General features: G+C 47.6%; 5 protein-coding genes across 5 annotated transcripts; all 5 read right to left on the minus strand.

The window, feature by feature from the left end:
• Positions 1-3,109: 3,109 nt before the first annotated feature.
• Positions 3,110-8,221, minus strand: BBBOND_0005780 (hypothetical protein, conserved; the record flags this gene model as incomplete). Its single annotated transcript, XM_012915404.1, has 1 exon — positions 3,110-8,221. One exon carries the CDS (start codon positions 8,219-8,221, stop codon positions 3,110-3,112), a length of 5,112 nt encoding a protein of 1,703 aa, XP_012770858.1.
• Positions 8,222-9,536: 1,315 nt separating this feature from the next.
• BBBOND_0005790 (hypothetical protein, conserved) lies at positions 9,537-9,935 on the minus strand (the record flags this gene model as incomplete). Its single annotated transcript, XM_012915405.1, has 1 exon — positions 9,537-9,935. One exon carries the CDS (start codon positions 9,933-9,935, stop codon positions 9,537-9,539), a length of 399 nt encoding a protein of 132 aa, XP_012770859.1.
• Positions 9,936-10,171: 236 nt separating this feature from the next.
• BBBOND_0005800 (hypothetical protein, conserved) lies at positions 10,172-15,703 on the minus strand (the record flags this gene model as incomplete). The annotated part of the gene is made up of 1 exon (XM_012915406.1): positions 10,172-15,703. The coding sequence occupies one exon, from the start codon at positions 15,701-15,703 to the stop codon at positions 10,172-10,174; it is 5,532 nt and encodes a 1,843-aa protein (XP_012770860.1).
• A 1,185-nt stretch (positions 15,704-16,888) lies between these two features.
• BBBOND_0005810 (hypothetical protein, conserved) lies at positions 16,889-17,086 on the minus strand (the record flags this gene model as incomplete). Its single annotated transcript, XM_012915407.1, has 1 exon — positions 16,889-17,086. One exon carries the CDS (start codon positions 17,084-17,086, stop codon positions 16,889-16,891), a length of 198 nt encoding a protein of 65 aa, XP_012770861.1.
• A 358-nt stretch (positions 17,087-17,444) lies between these two features.
• BBBOND_0005820 (hypothetical protein, conserved) lies at positions 17,445-17,687 on the minus strand (the record flags this gene model as incomplete). The annotated part of the gene is made up of 1 exon (XM_012915408.1): positions 17,445-17,687. One exon carries the CDS (start codon positions 17,685-17,687, stop codon positions 17,445-17,447), a length of 243 nt encoding a protein of 80 aa, XP_012770862.1.
• Positions 17,688-17,702: the final 15 nt, after the last annotated feature.

Here is a 17,702-nt window from a genome sequence, read left to right on the forward strand (position 1 = left end):
GGTTAAGGGGCGATGTAGAGTGGATTAAGGGCGATGTAGAGTGGATAAGGGGCGATGGAGAGTGGGTTAGGGAGCGGTGTAGAGTGGATAAAGGGGCGATGTAGAGTGGGTTAAGGGGCGGTGTAGAGTGGGTTAGGGAGCGATGTAGAGTGGATGAAGGAGCGATGTAGAGTGGACAAAGCAGCGATGAAAAGTGGGTAAAGGGGCGATGTAGAGTGGGTTAGGGAGCGATGTAGAGTGGATAAAGGGGCGATGTAGAGTGGGTTAAGGGGCGGTGTAGAGTGGGTTAGGGAGCGATGTAGAGTGGATGAAGGAGCGATGTAGAGTGGACAAAGCAGCGATGAAAAGTGGGTAAAGGGGCGATGTAGAGTGGGTTAGGGAGCGATGTAGAGTGGATAAGGGAGCGATGTAAGGTGGATAAAGGGGCGATGTAGAGTGGGTAAGGGAGCGATGTAGAGTGGATAATAATCACCACTTGTGTCCATGTCATCGCTGCCGTGACCATGTCATCGCTGCCGTGTCTATGTCATCGCTGCCGTGTCTATGTCATCGCTGCCGTGACCATGTCATCGCTACCGTGTCCATGTCATCGCTGCCGTAACCATCAACTGTCATCGCTGCCGTGACCATCAACTGTCATCGCTGCCGTAACCATGTCATCGCTGCCGTAACCATCAACTGTCATCGCTGCCGTGACCACCAACTGTCATCGCTGCCGTAACCATCAACTGTCATCGCTGCCGTGACCACCAACTGTCATCGCTGCCGTGACCATCAACTTGGTCAGCACTTTGGTCATCACCTTGGTCAACACGTTGGTCATCACCTTGGTCATCACCTTGGTCAACACGTTGGTCGTGGCATTGGTCAGCACTTTGGTCACCACCTTGGTCGTGGCATTGGTCAGCACATTGGTCAACACATTGGTCACCACTTTGGTCAGCACGTTGGTCAGCACATTGGTCATGGCATTGGTCAGCACACTGGTCAGCACGTTGGTCAACACTTTGGGCAGCATCTTGGTCAACACTTTGGTCATGGCATTGGTCAGGTGCTTGGTCACCACTTTGGTCACCACTTTGGTCAGCACGTTGGTCAGCACTTTGGTCAGCACTTTGGTCATGGCATTGGTCAGGTGCTTGATCACCTCACTGGTCATGTAATTAGTCATCAATGCAATCACTATCCTGTCTAGAACATTAGAAGTCAGTTGCCAGTTAGGTGATCTGTGGGATGTGGATTACGAAAATTGCGCTAACAAATCGCTGGTATTAGCTGTAGAACGCGATGCAGAAGGGTATCTTGCGTACGAGGAAATCGCGGATGTTGCGGCCCACCGGGAAGCGGAAGATGCACAGGTCGAGCAGGATGATGGCGACGATGATGGCAACGATGACGGCGGCGATGGCTTGGGGGGAAGTAGTTACTTCACTGCTCAGGTGATTGATTATAAACGCAATCATTACTGTCTATAACATTAGATGTCAGTTGCCAGTCGGTTATTGTCATCAGCTGCGCAGTAGATACCGCACCCTGTGGAACGGCCGGATGCGGAAGTATATCATGGCGCAGATGACGATGATGATGAGGGCGACGGGGACGATGATGTAAGGGACGGGGGAAAATGGTGATTCAGAGGGGCTGATGGAATGCAGTTGTCCGGTGTGCTGCTGAGCATGGGAGGAGGCGGCACCGGGGGCAAGGCCGGCATGGGGGGAAGTAGAGAGACGGGAAGTTTTAGCACGTTTCCGTTCACAACAGTTACACATACAGCCGTCATTACATTTAACACAATCCTCAGGATGGCAATCCCCCCATCCAGTGCTGCGCTCACTGTAGCTGTCGCGACATATAGAAAAACATCCTTGACATTTTTTACAACATATGTAGCAGCATCTACAATTGTTCTTTTGACAATTTGTGCCACACTTACAAACACTCATCTTCCTGCTCCCCTCCCAGTCCCCTCAACCTGCAACCATGTCAATCACTCAAGCAGCACTCACCTACTGCAACACGTACACTGCCGCGCCCAGTCCCCTCAACCTGCAAACTTATCACTCACTCAAGCAGCACTCACCTACTGCAACACGTACCACTGCCGCGCCCAGTCCCCTCAACCTGCAAACATATCAATCACTCAAGTAGCACTCACCAACTACAACACTACCACTGCCGCGCCCAGTCCCCTCATCAACACGTACTCTCACCCCTGTATCCCCCCAGCCCAGGCCACCGACACCCACGCTGCCCGGGATACCACAGCTGCCCTGACGCGACGCATGTGATCGGCACCAACTGTCACTCTAAACTATTCACTATACGCAACGCCATTAAAATTGCAGCGAACCCCGTGCGCTCAACTCCCACAGTGCAGCAGCACCGTGCTACGAGCCGCGGTATCGGCGCCATACTGGCGGAGCGTGTCGGCTACGTGCCTAATGTGATATTAACAATCGCTACATTGCCGCCTATAAACGCTACTTAACGACGCCAACGCGTATTACGCCACCCTGCCAGTGACTCGCAACACACGACTTAGGTCACCCGCCGCGGCCCTCACGACCGCCTACGTTAGCGACCAATCAGCCAGCCTCACGTGACACTGACTCAATGGGCAACGCGGACACCTCTCACAGTCAACGCACAGCTCAACGCAACAACCAAATGACGGTTCATGTGCTAGCTTACCACTTTGCCTGGGTGCTAGCTTAACACTTTGCCTGGGTGCCAGCTTAGCACTTTGCCTGGGTGCTCGCTTAGCACTTTGCCTGGGTGCTAGCTTACCACTTTGCCTGGTTGCTTGCTTATCACGTTGACTGGTTGCTAGCTTAGCACGTTGCCTGGTTGCTAGCTTAGCACTTTGCCTAGTTGCTAGGTTAGCACTTTGCCTGGATGCCAGCTTACCACTTTGCCTGGGTGCTAGGTTAGCACTTGGCTTGGGTGCTAGGTTAGCACGTTGCTTGGTAGTTCAGTCATCACCTAATCTAAGTGCTATTTAGTTCACAGGTTGCCGCTAGAGTAATTCGAGACATTAGACTACGTTTGTTGGTTAGGTGAGTAGGTGAGTAGTTACGTGAGTTACTGTGAATTGCAAGTGTGAGTACAATTACGGTTGTAGATACGATATCTTGGCAAGCCTTCCGACTTGCGCCGCCGCCAACAATGACTGCGCCGTTATCTTGTGCGATGATGGTGATCTCAGGTGTGAGCGGATGTGGAGCACATCCAGTCTGCCAACCATGACGCAGATGAGGTAGAAGAGGGACAGCGACCAGAGTGCGACGTTAAGCCATATAAACGGCTGCCTGATGCTGAAGAGGAAGTCGTCGCACCTGTCGAACAACTCCGTGAAGTATGTTGACCTAATGACGTTTTGGACTTGCTGTATAAATGCGAAACATGTTTTTTCTGATGCGGTCAAACTCTTGGCGTCTTCGAAAACGAAGCCGTATTTATACAGCGTAGGCAAAATGCCTTTGCAGCTGACGACGGAGGAGCATTTGCAAGCCCCCTCAATCAGACCGTGTTCGCCTCGTTTACATTTGTCAGCACGGAGGCACGTGCTGCATCCCCAATCACGGCAGAAAATATTTTTCAATGCGTCATGTAAATTTTCAAGATATTTGTGGAAATCCCATGGCAGATATAGAGCCCACGATAGGTACGCATTCACGTGCTTCTTGGCTACGTAGTAGTAGGCATCGTAGCATAGTGAATGAAGGTATGGAGCGGTGTAAGCCGTTTGCTCCGCACTTGCTGTCGACGTTGACAAACTTGACAAGTCAGCACGTTTGACTTCACGATTTGGATGACCATTCTGAGTGCTACCATACGCATTACGAAGTGCGTCCGTCAGTGTGGCAGTCTGATCATACAGGCCGATGGATCTGCTGAGAGTGGACGAATGGAATGCGTCCTTAATCAGATGCGTACCAGATTCATGCCACTTCTTAACAAGTGACAAAGCAAAACCGAAGTGTTCAGGCAACGTAGACGGCGGTTTCGTAACGACGCATAGCAGCGATGAAATTAGATTGGTGCCGAAGAAATAACTTAGGGTTTCATACAAATCCCAACCTTTACGCGTCGATCCCGAAAACCCTCTAAAGCCAAGCGGTGTCAAGCACGGCATTCCTGGCTTAGAGGTCGGGCATGTTTTACATTCAGCCTTGCAGCCAATAGCGCTTACCTGATGTGGTAAATGCCCTGGCAGGCAGTCATTTAAGTAGCTCATTAGCGGAGACGTAGGTTGGCACTTTGGTTGATCGCTAGAATGCTCGGTACATTGCGATTTGCCTGTGGCTATATCCCTACCGTATAGGCAGTCACTCCACCCGAATTGGTCTGCCTTTACACCGCATCGCTTGAATAAGTACCTAAGCGGCGGTAAGATTCTACGAAGAACATCTAAGAACATCTGCAGACAATCGGCGCCGCTTTGGGGGTATTTCAGACCGAAGGAGTTGTTACAGAAGTCAATACCATAAATGGTGCCTGCGTCGCCGTGGCCTCCGATAGCACATAGGATGTCGTAGGATTTGGTACAGATGTGGTGTAGCACGGTCCTGATATTCTTATATGTGAACTTTCTGGGACACGCATCGATGAAGAACGAATCCATGTCGTATACGATGATGTCGTCATCATCGGTGAGCGGTTTGGCAGGGTTATCCAGGAGGTCAGTGAAACCGTCGGACTTCAACTCAGCATATGCGTTGTTGTACGGCAGTCCAGCAAACCATATAAGCATTTCAAACACACTACATGGCTGTCTTTTAGCGGCGAAGGTTGCGCAGTGGCTGACCTGATTGTACTCTTCCACGTGACTGCAGATACAGTTAAGAATGTCTAAAAGGTGGAACTTATCATTTCTGTCGTGATTTCTCGATTCACATCCCTCAAGATGCTCATTTCCATCTGCCTCCTTTATCGGCCACAATATTCTTTTATATACGTTCTCACCGAGCACTGTCTCCTTATTCTGCAATTCACCGTCCTGCTTATCTACAGAAACGCTGTAACCAAGATCTCTCATAGTTCTTCCGAGGTCAGTGGATTGGTTGATTTTCTGTTTACTCAAACTTCTACATTCGCCTCTCAACCGGTCGAGGTCGTGGAACAGTGTCGCCAGTATAGTCAGGAAGGCTTTGGCGACGTTTCGGCCTTCCTTGGTTAACTCAGTTTTTTCACTCTGCGAATTTTTCACCAGCTCACCGCCAAACGTTACACTATCATATGATGAGATGTACACCCTACGAAGTTCACCGATGAAGTGAGTAAGTCCCGCAATGAGACCATCGATGGCCGGGCTGCTCGGCTTGGCAAAGCCGTCAGGTTTGAGGTTGCTGAGGGCAGCGTCAACGTTGTCAAGCAGCTCGGGCAGGGTGTGGTCATATCTATGTGTTCTATGAATGTGGGTAAGCGCTTCATTAAATGCGTCGTAAATTGCAATGAGCTGTCCGTGATAGTCATAGACATCCTTGACAACGGGATGCTTCTTGTCGTTTTCCTCTTCGTTAAGTCTGACTATCTCTTTGTTGACATAGGATGCGAGTGGTGACCAGAAGTGTTTGAATGCTTTCGACAGATTTTCGAATGCTGTTTTCTCCGCCGAATCAACGGGGTCGGCTGCCAGACTGCTAAGCTTCTTAATATTTTGGCCGGTGGTTTTACCTTCCGTAACTTCACCCTCGACAGCTTTCATGAAGCCTTTAAATCCCATTGTCAAATCACGATCTATTGCCGCAGGTAGCTTTTCCAACTCATGATGAATTTTAGCGCTGAAGGTCGTCAGGGCATCTCTTGCCGACGTGACATAGTTTTTCCGCAGGGTGGTTGTTAGCTTGTCGGTAGCTTGCTTAATTACGTCGTTCACATGTTTAGTAAGTTGTGTCAAAATTTGGTTGCCTGCATTTTCTGCATAGGTTAGTAGCTTTTTGGTGTCCACTGCAACAACGGTCTCTATCGTGTTATGCAGAGCCTTGATTTGTTCTTTGATTTTGCTGAGTTGTTCTTCGATTTTCCCATCAATTAGATCGTTCAAGCCTCTATTAACATCTCTACCGGCGCGTCTTACCGAATTACACAAACGATGTGTTTCTTCGTTTACTTCTTGTAGTTGCTTTTCGGCTTCCTCATTGATTTTCTGAACCTGTTCCAAAGCCTTCTCCACTTCTGTCTTTATCGCACCGATCGCCGCGGGGAGGTGGCCTTCAGAATCGGTGCCAGTTAAGTCAGTGCCGTTTTTAATGGGACCCGATTCTTGTATGACAAATTCATTGTATTGGTTGAACGTCGTTTCCGTCTCGAGCGTGGCTGTGCTACCAGTCCCTTTCGGCAACTTCTCCTCAAGCGTCCTAGTAACCCCGTCAATCGCGGCGTCGACGGCGGCGGCGTAGTTGGTGCCAGATTTACTAATCGCCGTCTCAAGCTTAGTGTGAAGGTCGCTCGCTGTATTGTAAGCCCCCTGCACCGTGGCTGCGAGATTGGGATATTGCCCGAGAGCGAATGTCTCAATCTCTTTAGAGGCCTGACTGGCTTTGGATGCTAGTGCAATCACGACGATGGATACCGTACCTCGTAATATGTCTTTGTATGTTTTACCTTCCTCGCCACTGTTTACTATATCATGCTCAACAAGAGTGAGTATTTCATCTACAAAGCTTGTCATTGCGTCCTTTGCTAGTTTTGTACCAAGCGCCGTTACGAAATTATTTATACCTTTTATGACAGCTTCAATTCTCTCTTTCATGTTGCTTTTGCTTGCGTTGTTAACAGTTTCACTGGCTTGTTTGATAAAATTACTTTGCTTTAGGGTATACATAACCTTCTCTTTTATGGCTTTAACTATCGCATTTACATTGCCTTTACTTGCCTGTAATTTATCGATGTTGTTCTTATCTGTGATGTACGTGTTTACGTAACCCTTTATTTGCTCTTCGAGTAATCCTTTTTCGTTAAGGCTTTTTGCCTCCCGCCCCAAAACATCATCCATCCAACCTTTCACTGTGTTTTCGAAGGATTCCGGTGTGCCATACATTCCAACGTAATCCTCAGTTTTTTTTTCAGCGGCCGCAAGACCTCCTGCTCTGCCATTATTGGTACCCTTAATGCTAATGGCTTGGATTTTAACATGCTTAATGACATCTGCAATACTCTCATTTCGCCTTCCACTCTCGGAATTACCTGTCGTAACTACTCCATACAACTTCCCAATCGCATCCTTAATCCCCGCCACCTGCTTATTAACAGCATCCTTCACCTTATACAAATCCCCTTTAATCGCCTCGTCCATGGATTTCACCTGCGCAAGCGCTTTTCTGGCAGTCTCCTGAACTTTCTCTTTCGCCGCCTTACCAGCCTGGTACAACTCCTCTGCCTTGCCTCTCAGCGTCATGGCGGCGGCTTCCAAATTCTGCCGATTTGCTGATTTTTCACCTCTATCACCCCATTTAACCTCCTCTAATATCTTGGCTACATCTTTCTGCAGGAACGTAATGTCACTTTTCGTACGCTTTATCCAATCTTCAAGCGACAGAACACTCTCCCACAGTTGCTTGTCAATGCGTTGAAGTTCTTTCAAAATGGCCGAAATTTTGTTCATCAGCTCATTGACGAACGCCGTTATTTTTTCTGTGATATCGGTATTAACGCAGTTTCCAAGACTAGTGAGCGTCGATTGAATTAAACTCTCTACGGTTTTGAAATCCTTCCACTCCTTTCCCTTGGATGACCATCTATTTAACATTTCAGCCTCGTGAAAAATATTATCACGTGCGTTGTTTACATTGTTCTTACATTCATCATTTAGATAACTAATGGCTTTAAAATCTTCTTCTGCTTTCCTCATATTGGAGAAAAACACTCGGGCAAAACTCTTACATTCGTCCACTAGTGAGACGGCTCTAGACACAGCATGGCCAATTTCAGTCGGAGCATTTTCATGCTGTTTAGGCAAGATAGCAGATGCTTTCTCATCGAATTTTTTGTTGAGATCTGCTTGTAGTTTTTTTATTGGCTTACTGACTTTGTCGTTACTCTCCTTCACTCTCTCATTATACCCCCGCACCCCTTTAACCACCTCTCCAATCGCAATATTAAAACCGTTTTTACCAAGGTGTTTATTTTGCTTAAGACTGTTAATTGCAATGTCTAAAGTATTTTTATGCTGCCCTAAATGGCCTTGGATGTTACTGAGAATACCACTCAAAAATCCCATCACCCCGTCACACAGCCTGTCCAAGTCGGAGTACACAATACCCTGGCCGTCGTAGCCTTTGGAGTCAGAGTTGAAGCCGAGGAAAGTTTCGAGGCCAGTGCAAAGGTTAGTAAGGATGTTAGTAGGGTTGTTATTTGAGGTGTTTTTGAGGTTTTAAATTTTGTCAAATTTCTTGTCAAGCTCCCTAGGCGGCAGATGGTAAGGGCAGTGGCAAGAGGTGGAAGAGGGGAAGTGAAGGGTGACAAGGCACAAGTTATTGTGATGGTTTATAGAGGTCATAGCGGTAATATGGCGAGGTGATTCGAGGGATGTGGAGTGGATAAAGGAGCGATGTAGAGTGGATAAAGGAGCGATGTAGAGTGGGTTAAGGGGCGATGTGGAGTGGATAAAGGGGCGATGTGGAGTGGGTTAGGGAGCGATGTAGAGTGGGTTAGAGAGCGATGTAGAGTGGATAAAGGGGCGATGTAGAGTGGATAAGCGGCGATGTAGAGTGGATAAAGGGGCGATGTAGAGTGCGTTAAGGGGCGATGTGGAGTGGGTAAAGGAGCGATGTAGAGTGGGTAAAGGGGCGATGTAGAGTGGATAAAGGGGCGATGTAGAGTGGATAGAGGAGCGATGTAGAGTGGGTAAAAGGGCGATGTAGAGTGGATAAAGGAGCGATGTAGAGTGGATAAGGGCGATGTGGAGTGGTAAAGGAGCGATGTAGAGTGGGTAAAGGAGCGATGTAGAGTACAGTGGGTAAAGGGGCGATGTAGAGTGCACAAGGAGCGATGTAGAGTGGGTAAAGGAGCGATGTAGAGTGGGTAAAGGAGCGATGTAGAGTGGATAGAGGGGCGATGTAGAGTGGATAGAGGGGCGATGTAGAGTGGATAAAGGGGCGATGTAGAGTGGGTTAAGGGGCGATGTGGAGTGGATAAAGGAGCGATGTAGAGTGGGTTAAGGGGCGATGTAGAGTGTTTTAGGGAGCGATGTGGAGTGGATAAGGGGCGATGTAGAGTGGGTTAGGGAGCGATGTAGAGTGGATAAGGGAGCGATGTGGAGTGGGTAAGGGAGCGATGTAGAGTGGGTAAGGGAGCGATGTAGAGTGGATAAAGGGGCGATGTAGAGTGGGTAATAATCACGACTTGTGTCCATGTCATCGCTGCCGTGACCATGTCATCGCTGCCGTGACCATATCATCGCTGCCGTGACCATGTCATCGCTGCCTTGACCATGTCATCGCTGCCGTGACCATGTCATCGCTGCCGTGTCCATGTCATCGCTGCCGTGACCATGTCATCGCTGCCTTGACCATGTCATCGCTGCCGTGACCATGTCATCGCTGCCGTGTCCATCTCATCGCTGCCGTGTCCATCAACTTGGTCAACACGTTGGTCACCACTTTGGTCAGCACCTTGGTCAGCACCTTGGTCATGGCATTGGTCAGCACTTTGGTCAGCACATAGGTCACCACTTTGGTCATGGCATTGGTCAGCACTTTGGTCAGCACATTGGTCAGCGCATTGGTCAGCATTTTGGTCAGCACTTTGGTCATGGCATTGGTCATGGCATTGGTCAGCACCTTGGTCATGGCATTGGTCACCACGTTGGTCAGCACCTTGGTCAGCACCTTGGTCAGCACCTTGGTCAGCACCTTGGTCAACACGTTGGTCAGCACTTTGGTCATCACGTTGGTCATGGCATTGGTCAGCACCTTGGTCAACACGTTGGTCATGGCATTGGTCAGCACATTGGTCAACGCGTTGGTCACCACTTTGGTGACCACTTTGGTCAGCACTTAGGTCATGGCATTGGTCAACACGTTGGTCAGCATCTTGGTCAACACTTTAGTTAACTACTACACAATCACATACAACGATTAATGAGTGATTCAACAGATTAAAGCACAATTCATAAGTTAGGTGAGTAGGTGATGCTAGGTGAGTGTAGGTAGTGATCACGTGAGTACGATTATGGTTGCAGGTAAAACACCCTCCCCAGTTTGTTAACACGTGCAGCAGCAAGTAGTGATTGAGCAGCTATACGATGCGATGATGGACTATGTAGATGCGATTTGATGTGGAGCAGGTCGAGGCGGATGATGAAGATGTGGATGAGGTAGAGGAGCGAGAGGAGCCAGAGGGCCAATACAAGGTAGGAGAAGGGTTCACGGATTTTCCATAGATATTCTGGAATCGTTCTATAAACTAATTTGGCAAGCGCAGCTCCTACTTCTTCTTTGTCATTAAGTATAGATTTTAACGCGCTGCAAAAATCTTTGCACGTACGCTTTTTAGCGCCACTGTCGGACAAGCCGCTTAGTCTGTGCTGGCTTCCAAAAGTGAAGCCGTACTTATACAGCGTTGGATGGGTGTTTTGACATTCTACGATTGAATGGCATTTGGAATCATGATTCTTGCGATCGAGCTGCATAACGGCTGCTTGTGTATTATTGGACTTCAGTAAATTATAGTAGCCCTTCACTGCACAATCTGCAACACAGCTCTTGTCGTGGCATCTGGTACCAGCAGTATCGCAATTCTTGCAGCACTCGTCGAGCAGCGCCTTAAGCAATGCATAGAATGTTTCGCTAATGTATACAACCCACGACAGATATTGCTTGTTATTGGAGGCAGCGAATATACTATACAGGTTCAAGTTGACGGATTGAACGTACATCCCACACGTCGCCTCATCGCTGGACTCACACGACGTTATGCTAAACAGATCACCTTTTTTATGGGTACCGTCTGTATTACGGTGGCTGCTGCTGGCGAAAAGTGAAGGGAGATTGAACTCGTATTCGTTCCCGAAATAAGCCTCCTTGACTGCACTTATGAACGCTACGCTCTTATGCGTAAGTGCTTCTTTATTCGGTTTAGTTATACCACTCCAGTTTGCTAGGTAACCTTGGAAGAACCCGAAGATATCTCCAAGTGTCTGAGGCGGCGTCTTCAGCAGACATTTTGTAATAGCGCACAGTCTGGTGAGTGGTCTGCCGACGTCTCCACACAGTTTGTAAACAGCATCCCTAAGATGCGTACCGTTCTGCGTATGCGATGCCACAATACCAATATCCCTGAAACCCATAGGCGTTTTACACGGTTTGCCAAAGTGGTTAGGAACAGCACATTCTAGCTTGCAGCCTGGAGCCTTGAACTGATGCGGTAGGAAACCTTGTAACCCATCTTCCAGGAACGACTGAAGTGGAGATTTCACTCCGCACGTAGGGTGCCGGTCGCAGTTTTGCCCAGCATTTTGGTCACCATTTTGGTTAGCATTTTGGTTAGCGTTTTGGTCAGCTATTTGGGGACATGTTTGGTTGGCACATTGCTTCTTGTTGCAGTTCCAAGCCGACCCGGCAACGTGCTGCCCGTATTGACAATCACGCCAGCCGCCACTCTCAGGACCGTTCTGACAAATCTTGTATATAAATGTAAGTTGCTCATACACTCTGTTCGATACGTCGACGAGCATGTCAAAGCACGCACCTGCACTGCTGGGATAAGTGATGTTACTCTGGTTAGTGTAGAAGTCCACAGCATATACACCATCCGCGTGCCCGTGGCCCTGGATGGCAACCAGCACGTCGACGGAGTAGTTGCAAACTCTGCGAAGCTCATCGCTTAATTCCTTGGCGTTCAGCTTTGCGTCAGTGGATTCAAGATTGTACTCGGAATCCTTGTCCGATCCGGGTCCCTCGGGTTTCTTGAACAGTCCCTTGAAGTGCCCGCATAGTTTATCATACATAGGATTGTGCCGCAGTCCGGTGAGCCATTGCAGCATCTGATAAATATTGCACGGTGCTTTGGGCGCTGAAATGTGGCGAAGATGAGACGTCTTAAAGTAGCTGATAAGGTGCTCGTGGAAGAAGTCAAGCACGTCGAGCAGGGTAATCTGTGAAGTAACTTGGGTGCTTCCTTTGGTGGACTCACTCTTCTGCTTCCACTGTGTAAGGATGCTATTTGCAGATTTTAGATTATTTTTGAGTAGCTCACCTGATATGTTCTCTGCCTTTAATTCCTTTTTATTTCTCAACTCCCCATCGTGGGAATCTGCCTCTTTGGATACCTGGTAACCGTTCCTTTGGAAATAAGCTCCGAGCGGATTTGTCATATTCCTATCTTTCTCATTAATCGTCTGTAAATTAATTTGTCTCTTTTTTTGTTTGGCGCATCCATCACTCAACCAATGCAACTGATGATACAATGTCTCCAAAATCGTCAAAAATACTTTCGACAACTTTCTGCCATCATCCGTTAACTCCGCATCTGACCCGGAATTGACATCAGAATTTGACTTAGTAATAACCAAATTACTCAATTTATCAATCCCCTCCCCTCCATCATACCTGTTCACATACCCCTTCTCCAACTCTCCCACGAATCCCAGCATCCCCTGCTTCAGCGCCTTGAGCACGGGCCGTCCTGCGTCCGGCAGCGCTTGGGGGTCGAGGGAGGAGGTGGAAGAGGAGAGGGGAGTTAGGGAATCAATGCGGTTATTCAAATTATTAATATTTGTACTAAATTTGTAATCAAAATGCTGCGAATCGTGCAGTTGGCTAAACATATTTTGGCAGACAAGGGAGAGTGATTTGACCTGGTTGGAAATGTCATGGCCGTTAGTTTGCTGTGCAACGTAAGACATTATTTTGGCGATAAACACGTTGACATTAGTGGAGAGGGATGAGATATTCTGAGAGATAAGTTGGTCGGTATTGGCGTCGAAATAGCGTTTCGTTTTTTTAAGCAGGCCTTTGACGCCGGTAGATAAGTCGTCGTTAATGGTCTTGGTTATTTTCTCAAGTTGAATATCAAGACATTTCTGTAGTGAGGTCAGCTCCTTCTGCTTTCTTTGAGCATATAGCCATTTTGCCTCGTTTTGAATTTCTTTGAAGCCCTCAGTAATTGTGGCGTCAACGTCTGCATGAAGCGTTTTCAATATTTTGTTTGTCCTTTGAGGAACCGCACTGCGCAACATTTCGACGTAGTTAATGCATTTATACAGTTCTTGTTCGACATGTCCAACATTTTTTCTGGTTTCGTAGACTTTCTTCATAAGCATACCAATTTTTTCATGAAGAATTTTCAACGCATTGTACACAGTGTCGGGGCTCTGTTCAGTTTTACCAACACTATCTGTCAGGAATGTTTCAATTGTCATATTGAGATCGTAAGCTGTTTTTTCGAGTGTGGACTTACCGTGCTCTACGCCTGTAGTTACATTCGCATCCTTCTGCGTTTGAAGCAGTACAAGCATCGCTTTTATACCTTCGAGCGTATTTGTTAAAGGAGTGTATGGGTCTTTAACAATTCCGCTTGATGAACCATTTACAATCAAATTAACTTTTCGCTGTAGTCTATCTATTGCTTTATTTGCAGTCTGTTGTAGCAATAAGTCAAGCCGTCCGTTAAATTCTTCTTTAGTGGCTATTTCCTTTATTACCTTGACTTTGTCAACAAGGGCACCGGTGAGATTTTCGCTGGAAAGTTGATTAGATGCTTGTTTGATTCCATTGTGTACATCATCATGAAGGCTTCTAATATGTGTGTGGGCGATACCTAGGGCCGTGTCAATCTTGTTCCCGTGATCAACTGGTTTGCCATTTTTTGGCATCATGTCAAATTGATATTCTATTTTTCCGACATTTGATATTGCCTCATTTACCCGACCTATCTTAATATCGAATTCAACTGAGTTAGTAAGCAAGTTAAGTTCCTCGTATACTTGCCTGGCTGCGGTGGATAAAGCTGGGATCATCAGCTTTATAGCTTCTTGAAGATCATGTTTTTTGCGGCCAGCGGCAGGCGTGAAAGTTTTTTTCAGATTCATGTCCTCGTCAATTGCCTTTGTTATCTGCTCGGAAAATGGGCCGATGCCTTTTGTAATAACGGTTTCAATACTACCGGGTAGTGGAACAACGTTTTCGGCCTCATTGACCTCTTGATCTAGTTTTGTGGCAAATTGGAGACAAACATCTTGGACGGCCTGCAAATCGGTGTCGATTGTACCGGTAGGTTCTTCAACGAATGTTATTTTGCCTCCACCATAAACTCCCTTAAGCTTCCCTTTGATGGCCTTCTTTATTGAGTCATGCAACGATTTGGTCTGCCCATTTAGTATCGCCTGTACTTCTCCATCTTGAAACGGTTTTGACGTCTCAGCATTCCTACTTCCTCCAATGTAACTCTTCAACTTATCCTTGACAATCTCATTATTTTTCAGAATACAATCCAACCACATATCCAGAACTTTTGTTTCGAATTTAGTAGCAGTAAAATTAGCTGCATATATCATTATCCCTTTTACAATTTGATTGAGACCATCCTTATTCTGAACTATACCCGACAACCCTTCCCCCTTAATTTTACCAACCAGCGTCTGAATCTCTTCTTTAAGAGCGCTCCAATTATGATAGATGCTCTTATCTTCTGGGTCGGCCGGGATTCGTGGCACTTTTATGTCACCAATGTGTACCTTAATTATTCCAATTGGTTCTTTAATATGTTCAAATATTTCCATTATATGCTTCCTAACATTCGTTTCAATTGCACCGATGAGCTCTTCAACCTGCTTTTCCAACTCCCATCCAGCACCGTTTTTGAATTGTGCAACTTGAGTGTTCTCTACATACTCTTTAATTCTTTTTGCAGCCTCTGTAAGCTCGTTCATTCGCACACCCAAATCCGTTACTTGATGCATTAGCGTCCTTTTCTCACTTTCAACCTTCTTTTTCAGAACGACTGCTCCATTCACAATTGGTTGTAGACCTTTAACAATTTGATTATCGTATTTAATGAGCAGATCATCAATGCCATCGTTCACTTTATGGAAGGCGTCGAATAGTTCCGTGTTAACAGATGCCATCAACTTGGCAAAACTTGTATCACATAGGCCATTAAGTTTCTTCAACGACTCATCAAGAACACCTTGTAAATAACCTCGGAGCTCAGTCGCACTTTCTTGAAAACTTCCATCAGTAGAGTTCAACACCTTCATCAGCTTCTCCCCCGCCATCTCACATATTTTTACCAGGTCTCTATCACTTGCCTCCTCCTCAAATTTTTTCATAGCCTGCAACAGCATTTCGATGTTAATAGTCAACTTACCTGATAGTTTGGGATCCAGTTGTTCCAATACCTTGTTTGCCTCCTCAGCCTTTTGCAAGTAGAGCCGAGCACGATTCGTCCACGTGGAATATTGCTCCTGGAAAGATAGAGATTTCATCGTACGAAAATGATTCTTAATTGTTTTTTGGATATCTACATCAACGATTTTCAGTGGGTCTGTTATAGCCTCCGTTCTCTTTTTTATTTCACCTTCATACCCCTCCAGCCACCCCTTCACCTGCTCGACAGACGCCGCAAGCCCAGCACGCCCGGAGCCAATTTGTTTATTTACCTCTTTTAGTACTGTTTCAAGCTTATTACTCATCATATCATCGTATGTTTTAACCGCATCATCATCTTTCACCGCACCAAGCACACCACTCAAAAATCCCATCACCCCGTCACACAGCCTATCCAAGTCGGAGTACACAATCCCAGTGCCGTCGTAGCCTTTGGAGTCTTTGTTGAAGCCGAGGAATTTCTCGAGGCCAGTACAAAGGTTATTAAGGATGTTAGCAGGGTCATTATTTAAGGTAATTTTAGGGTTTTAAATTTTGTCAAATTTCTTGCCAAGCTCCCTGAGCGGCACATGGTCAGGGCAGTGGCAAGAGGTGGAAGAGGGGAAGAAAAGGGTGACAAGGCACAAGTTATTATAATGGTTTATAAAGGTCATAGCGCTATTAAGGCGAGGTGATTCGAGGGATGTAGAGTGGATAAAGGAGCGATGTAGAGTGGATTAAGGGAGCGATGTAGAGTGGGTAAAGGGGCGATGTGGAGTGGGTTAAGGAGCGATGTGGAGTGGATCAGAGAGCGATGTAGAGTGGGTAAAGGGGCGATGTAGAGTGGGTAAAGGGGCGATGTAGAGTGGGTTAGGGAGCGATGTAGAGTGGATAAAGTGGCGATGTGGAGTGGGTTAAGGAGCGATGTGGAGTGGATCAGAGAGCGATGTAGAGTGGGTAAAGGGGCGATGTAGAGTGGATAGAGGAGCGATGTAGAGTGGGTAAAGGGGCGATGTAGAGTGGGTTAAGGAGCGATGTGGAGTGGATAAAGGGGCGATGTGGAGTGGGTTAAGGAGCGATGTGGAGTGGATAAAGGGGCGATGTGGAGTGGGTAAAGGGGCGATGTAGGGTGGTTTAGGAGCGATGTAGAGTGGGTTAGGGAGCGATGTAGAGTGGATAAAGGGGCGATGTGGAGTGGATAAGGGGCGATGTAGAGTGGATTAGGGAGCGATGTGGAGTGGATAAAGGGGCGATGTGGAGTGGGTAAAGGAGCGATGTAGAGTGGGTTAGGGAGCGATGTGGAGTGGATAAGGGGCGATGTGGAGTGGGTTAGGGAGCGATGTGGAGTGGATAAGGGGCGATGTGGAGTGGTCAAAGGAGCGATGTAGAGTGGGTTAGGGAGCGATGTAGAGTGGGTAATAATCACCACTTGTGACCATGTCATCGCTGCCGTGCCCATGTCATCGCTGCCGTGCCCATGTCATCGCTGCCGTGTCCATGTCATCGCTGCCGTAACCATGTCATCGCTGCCGTAACCATGTCATCGCTGCCGTGACCATGCCATCGCTGCCCATACCATGTCATCGCTGCCGTGACCATGTCATCGCTGCCGTGACCATCAACTTGGTCACCACCTTGGTCAGCACATTGGTCACCACTCTGGTCATGGCATTGGTCACCACTTTGGTCGTGGCATTGGTCAGGTGGTTGGTCAGCACATTGGTCACCACTTTGGTCATGGCATTGGTCACCACATTGGGCAGCACTTTGGGCAGCATTTTGGTCATGGCATTGGTCAGCACGTTGGTCAGCACGTTGGTCATGGCATTGGTCAGCACGTTGGTCAGCACGTTGGTCAGCACTTTGGGCAGCATCTTGGTCAGCACGTTGGTCAACACGTTGGTCAGCACTTTGGTCAGCACTTTGGTTATGGCATTGGTCAGCACTTTGGTCATGGCATTGGTCAACACGTTGGTCAGGTGCTTGGTCACCACTGTCATCGCTGCCGTGCCCATGTCATCGCTGCCGTGTCCATGTCATCGCTGCCGTAACCATGTCATCGCTGCCGTGACCATGTCATCGCTGCCGTAACCATGTCATCGCTGCCGTAACCATGTCATCGCTGCCGTAACCATGTCATCGCTGCCGTGCCCATGTCATCGCTGCCGTGCCCATCAACTTGGTCACCACCTTGGTCAGCACATTGGTCACCACTCTGGTCATGGCATTGGTCACCACTTTGGTCGTGGCATTGGTCAGGTGGTTGGTCAGCACATTGGTCACCACTTTGGTCATGGCATTGGTCACCACATTGGGCAGCACTTTGGGCAGCATTTTGGTCATGGCATTGGTCAGCACGTTGGTCAGCACGTTGGTCATGGCATTGGTCAGCAC

The sequence above is a fragment of the Babesia bigemina genome, scaffold Bbigscaff_76758 (genome assembly GCF_000981445.1).
Source record: "Babesia bigemina genome assembly Bbig001, scaffold Bbigscaff_76758".
Taxonomy (NCBI): domain Eukaryota; phylum Apicomplexa; class Aconoidasida; order Piroplasmida; family Babesiidae; genus Babesia; species Babesia bigemina.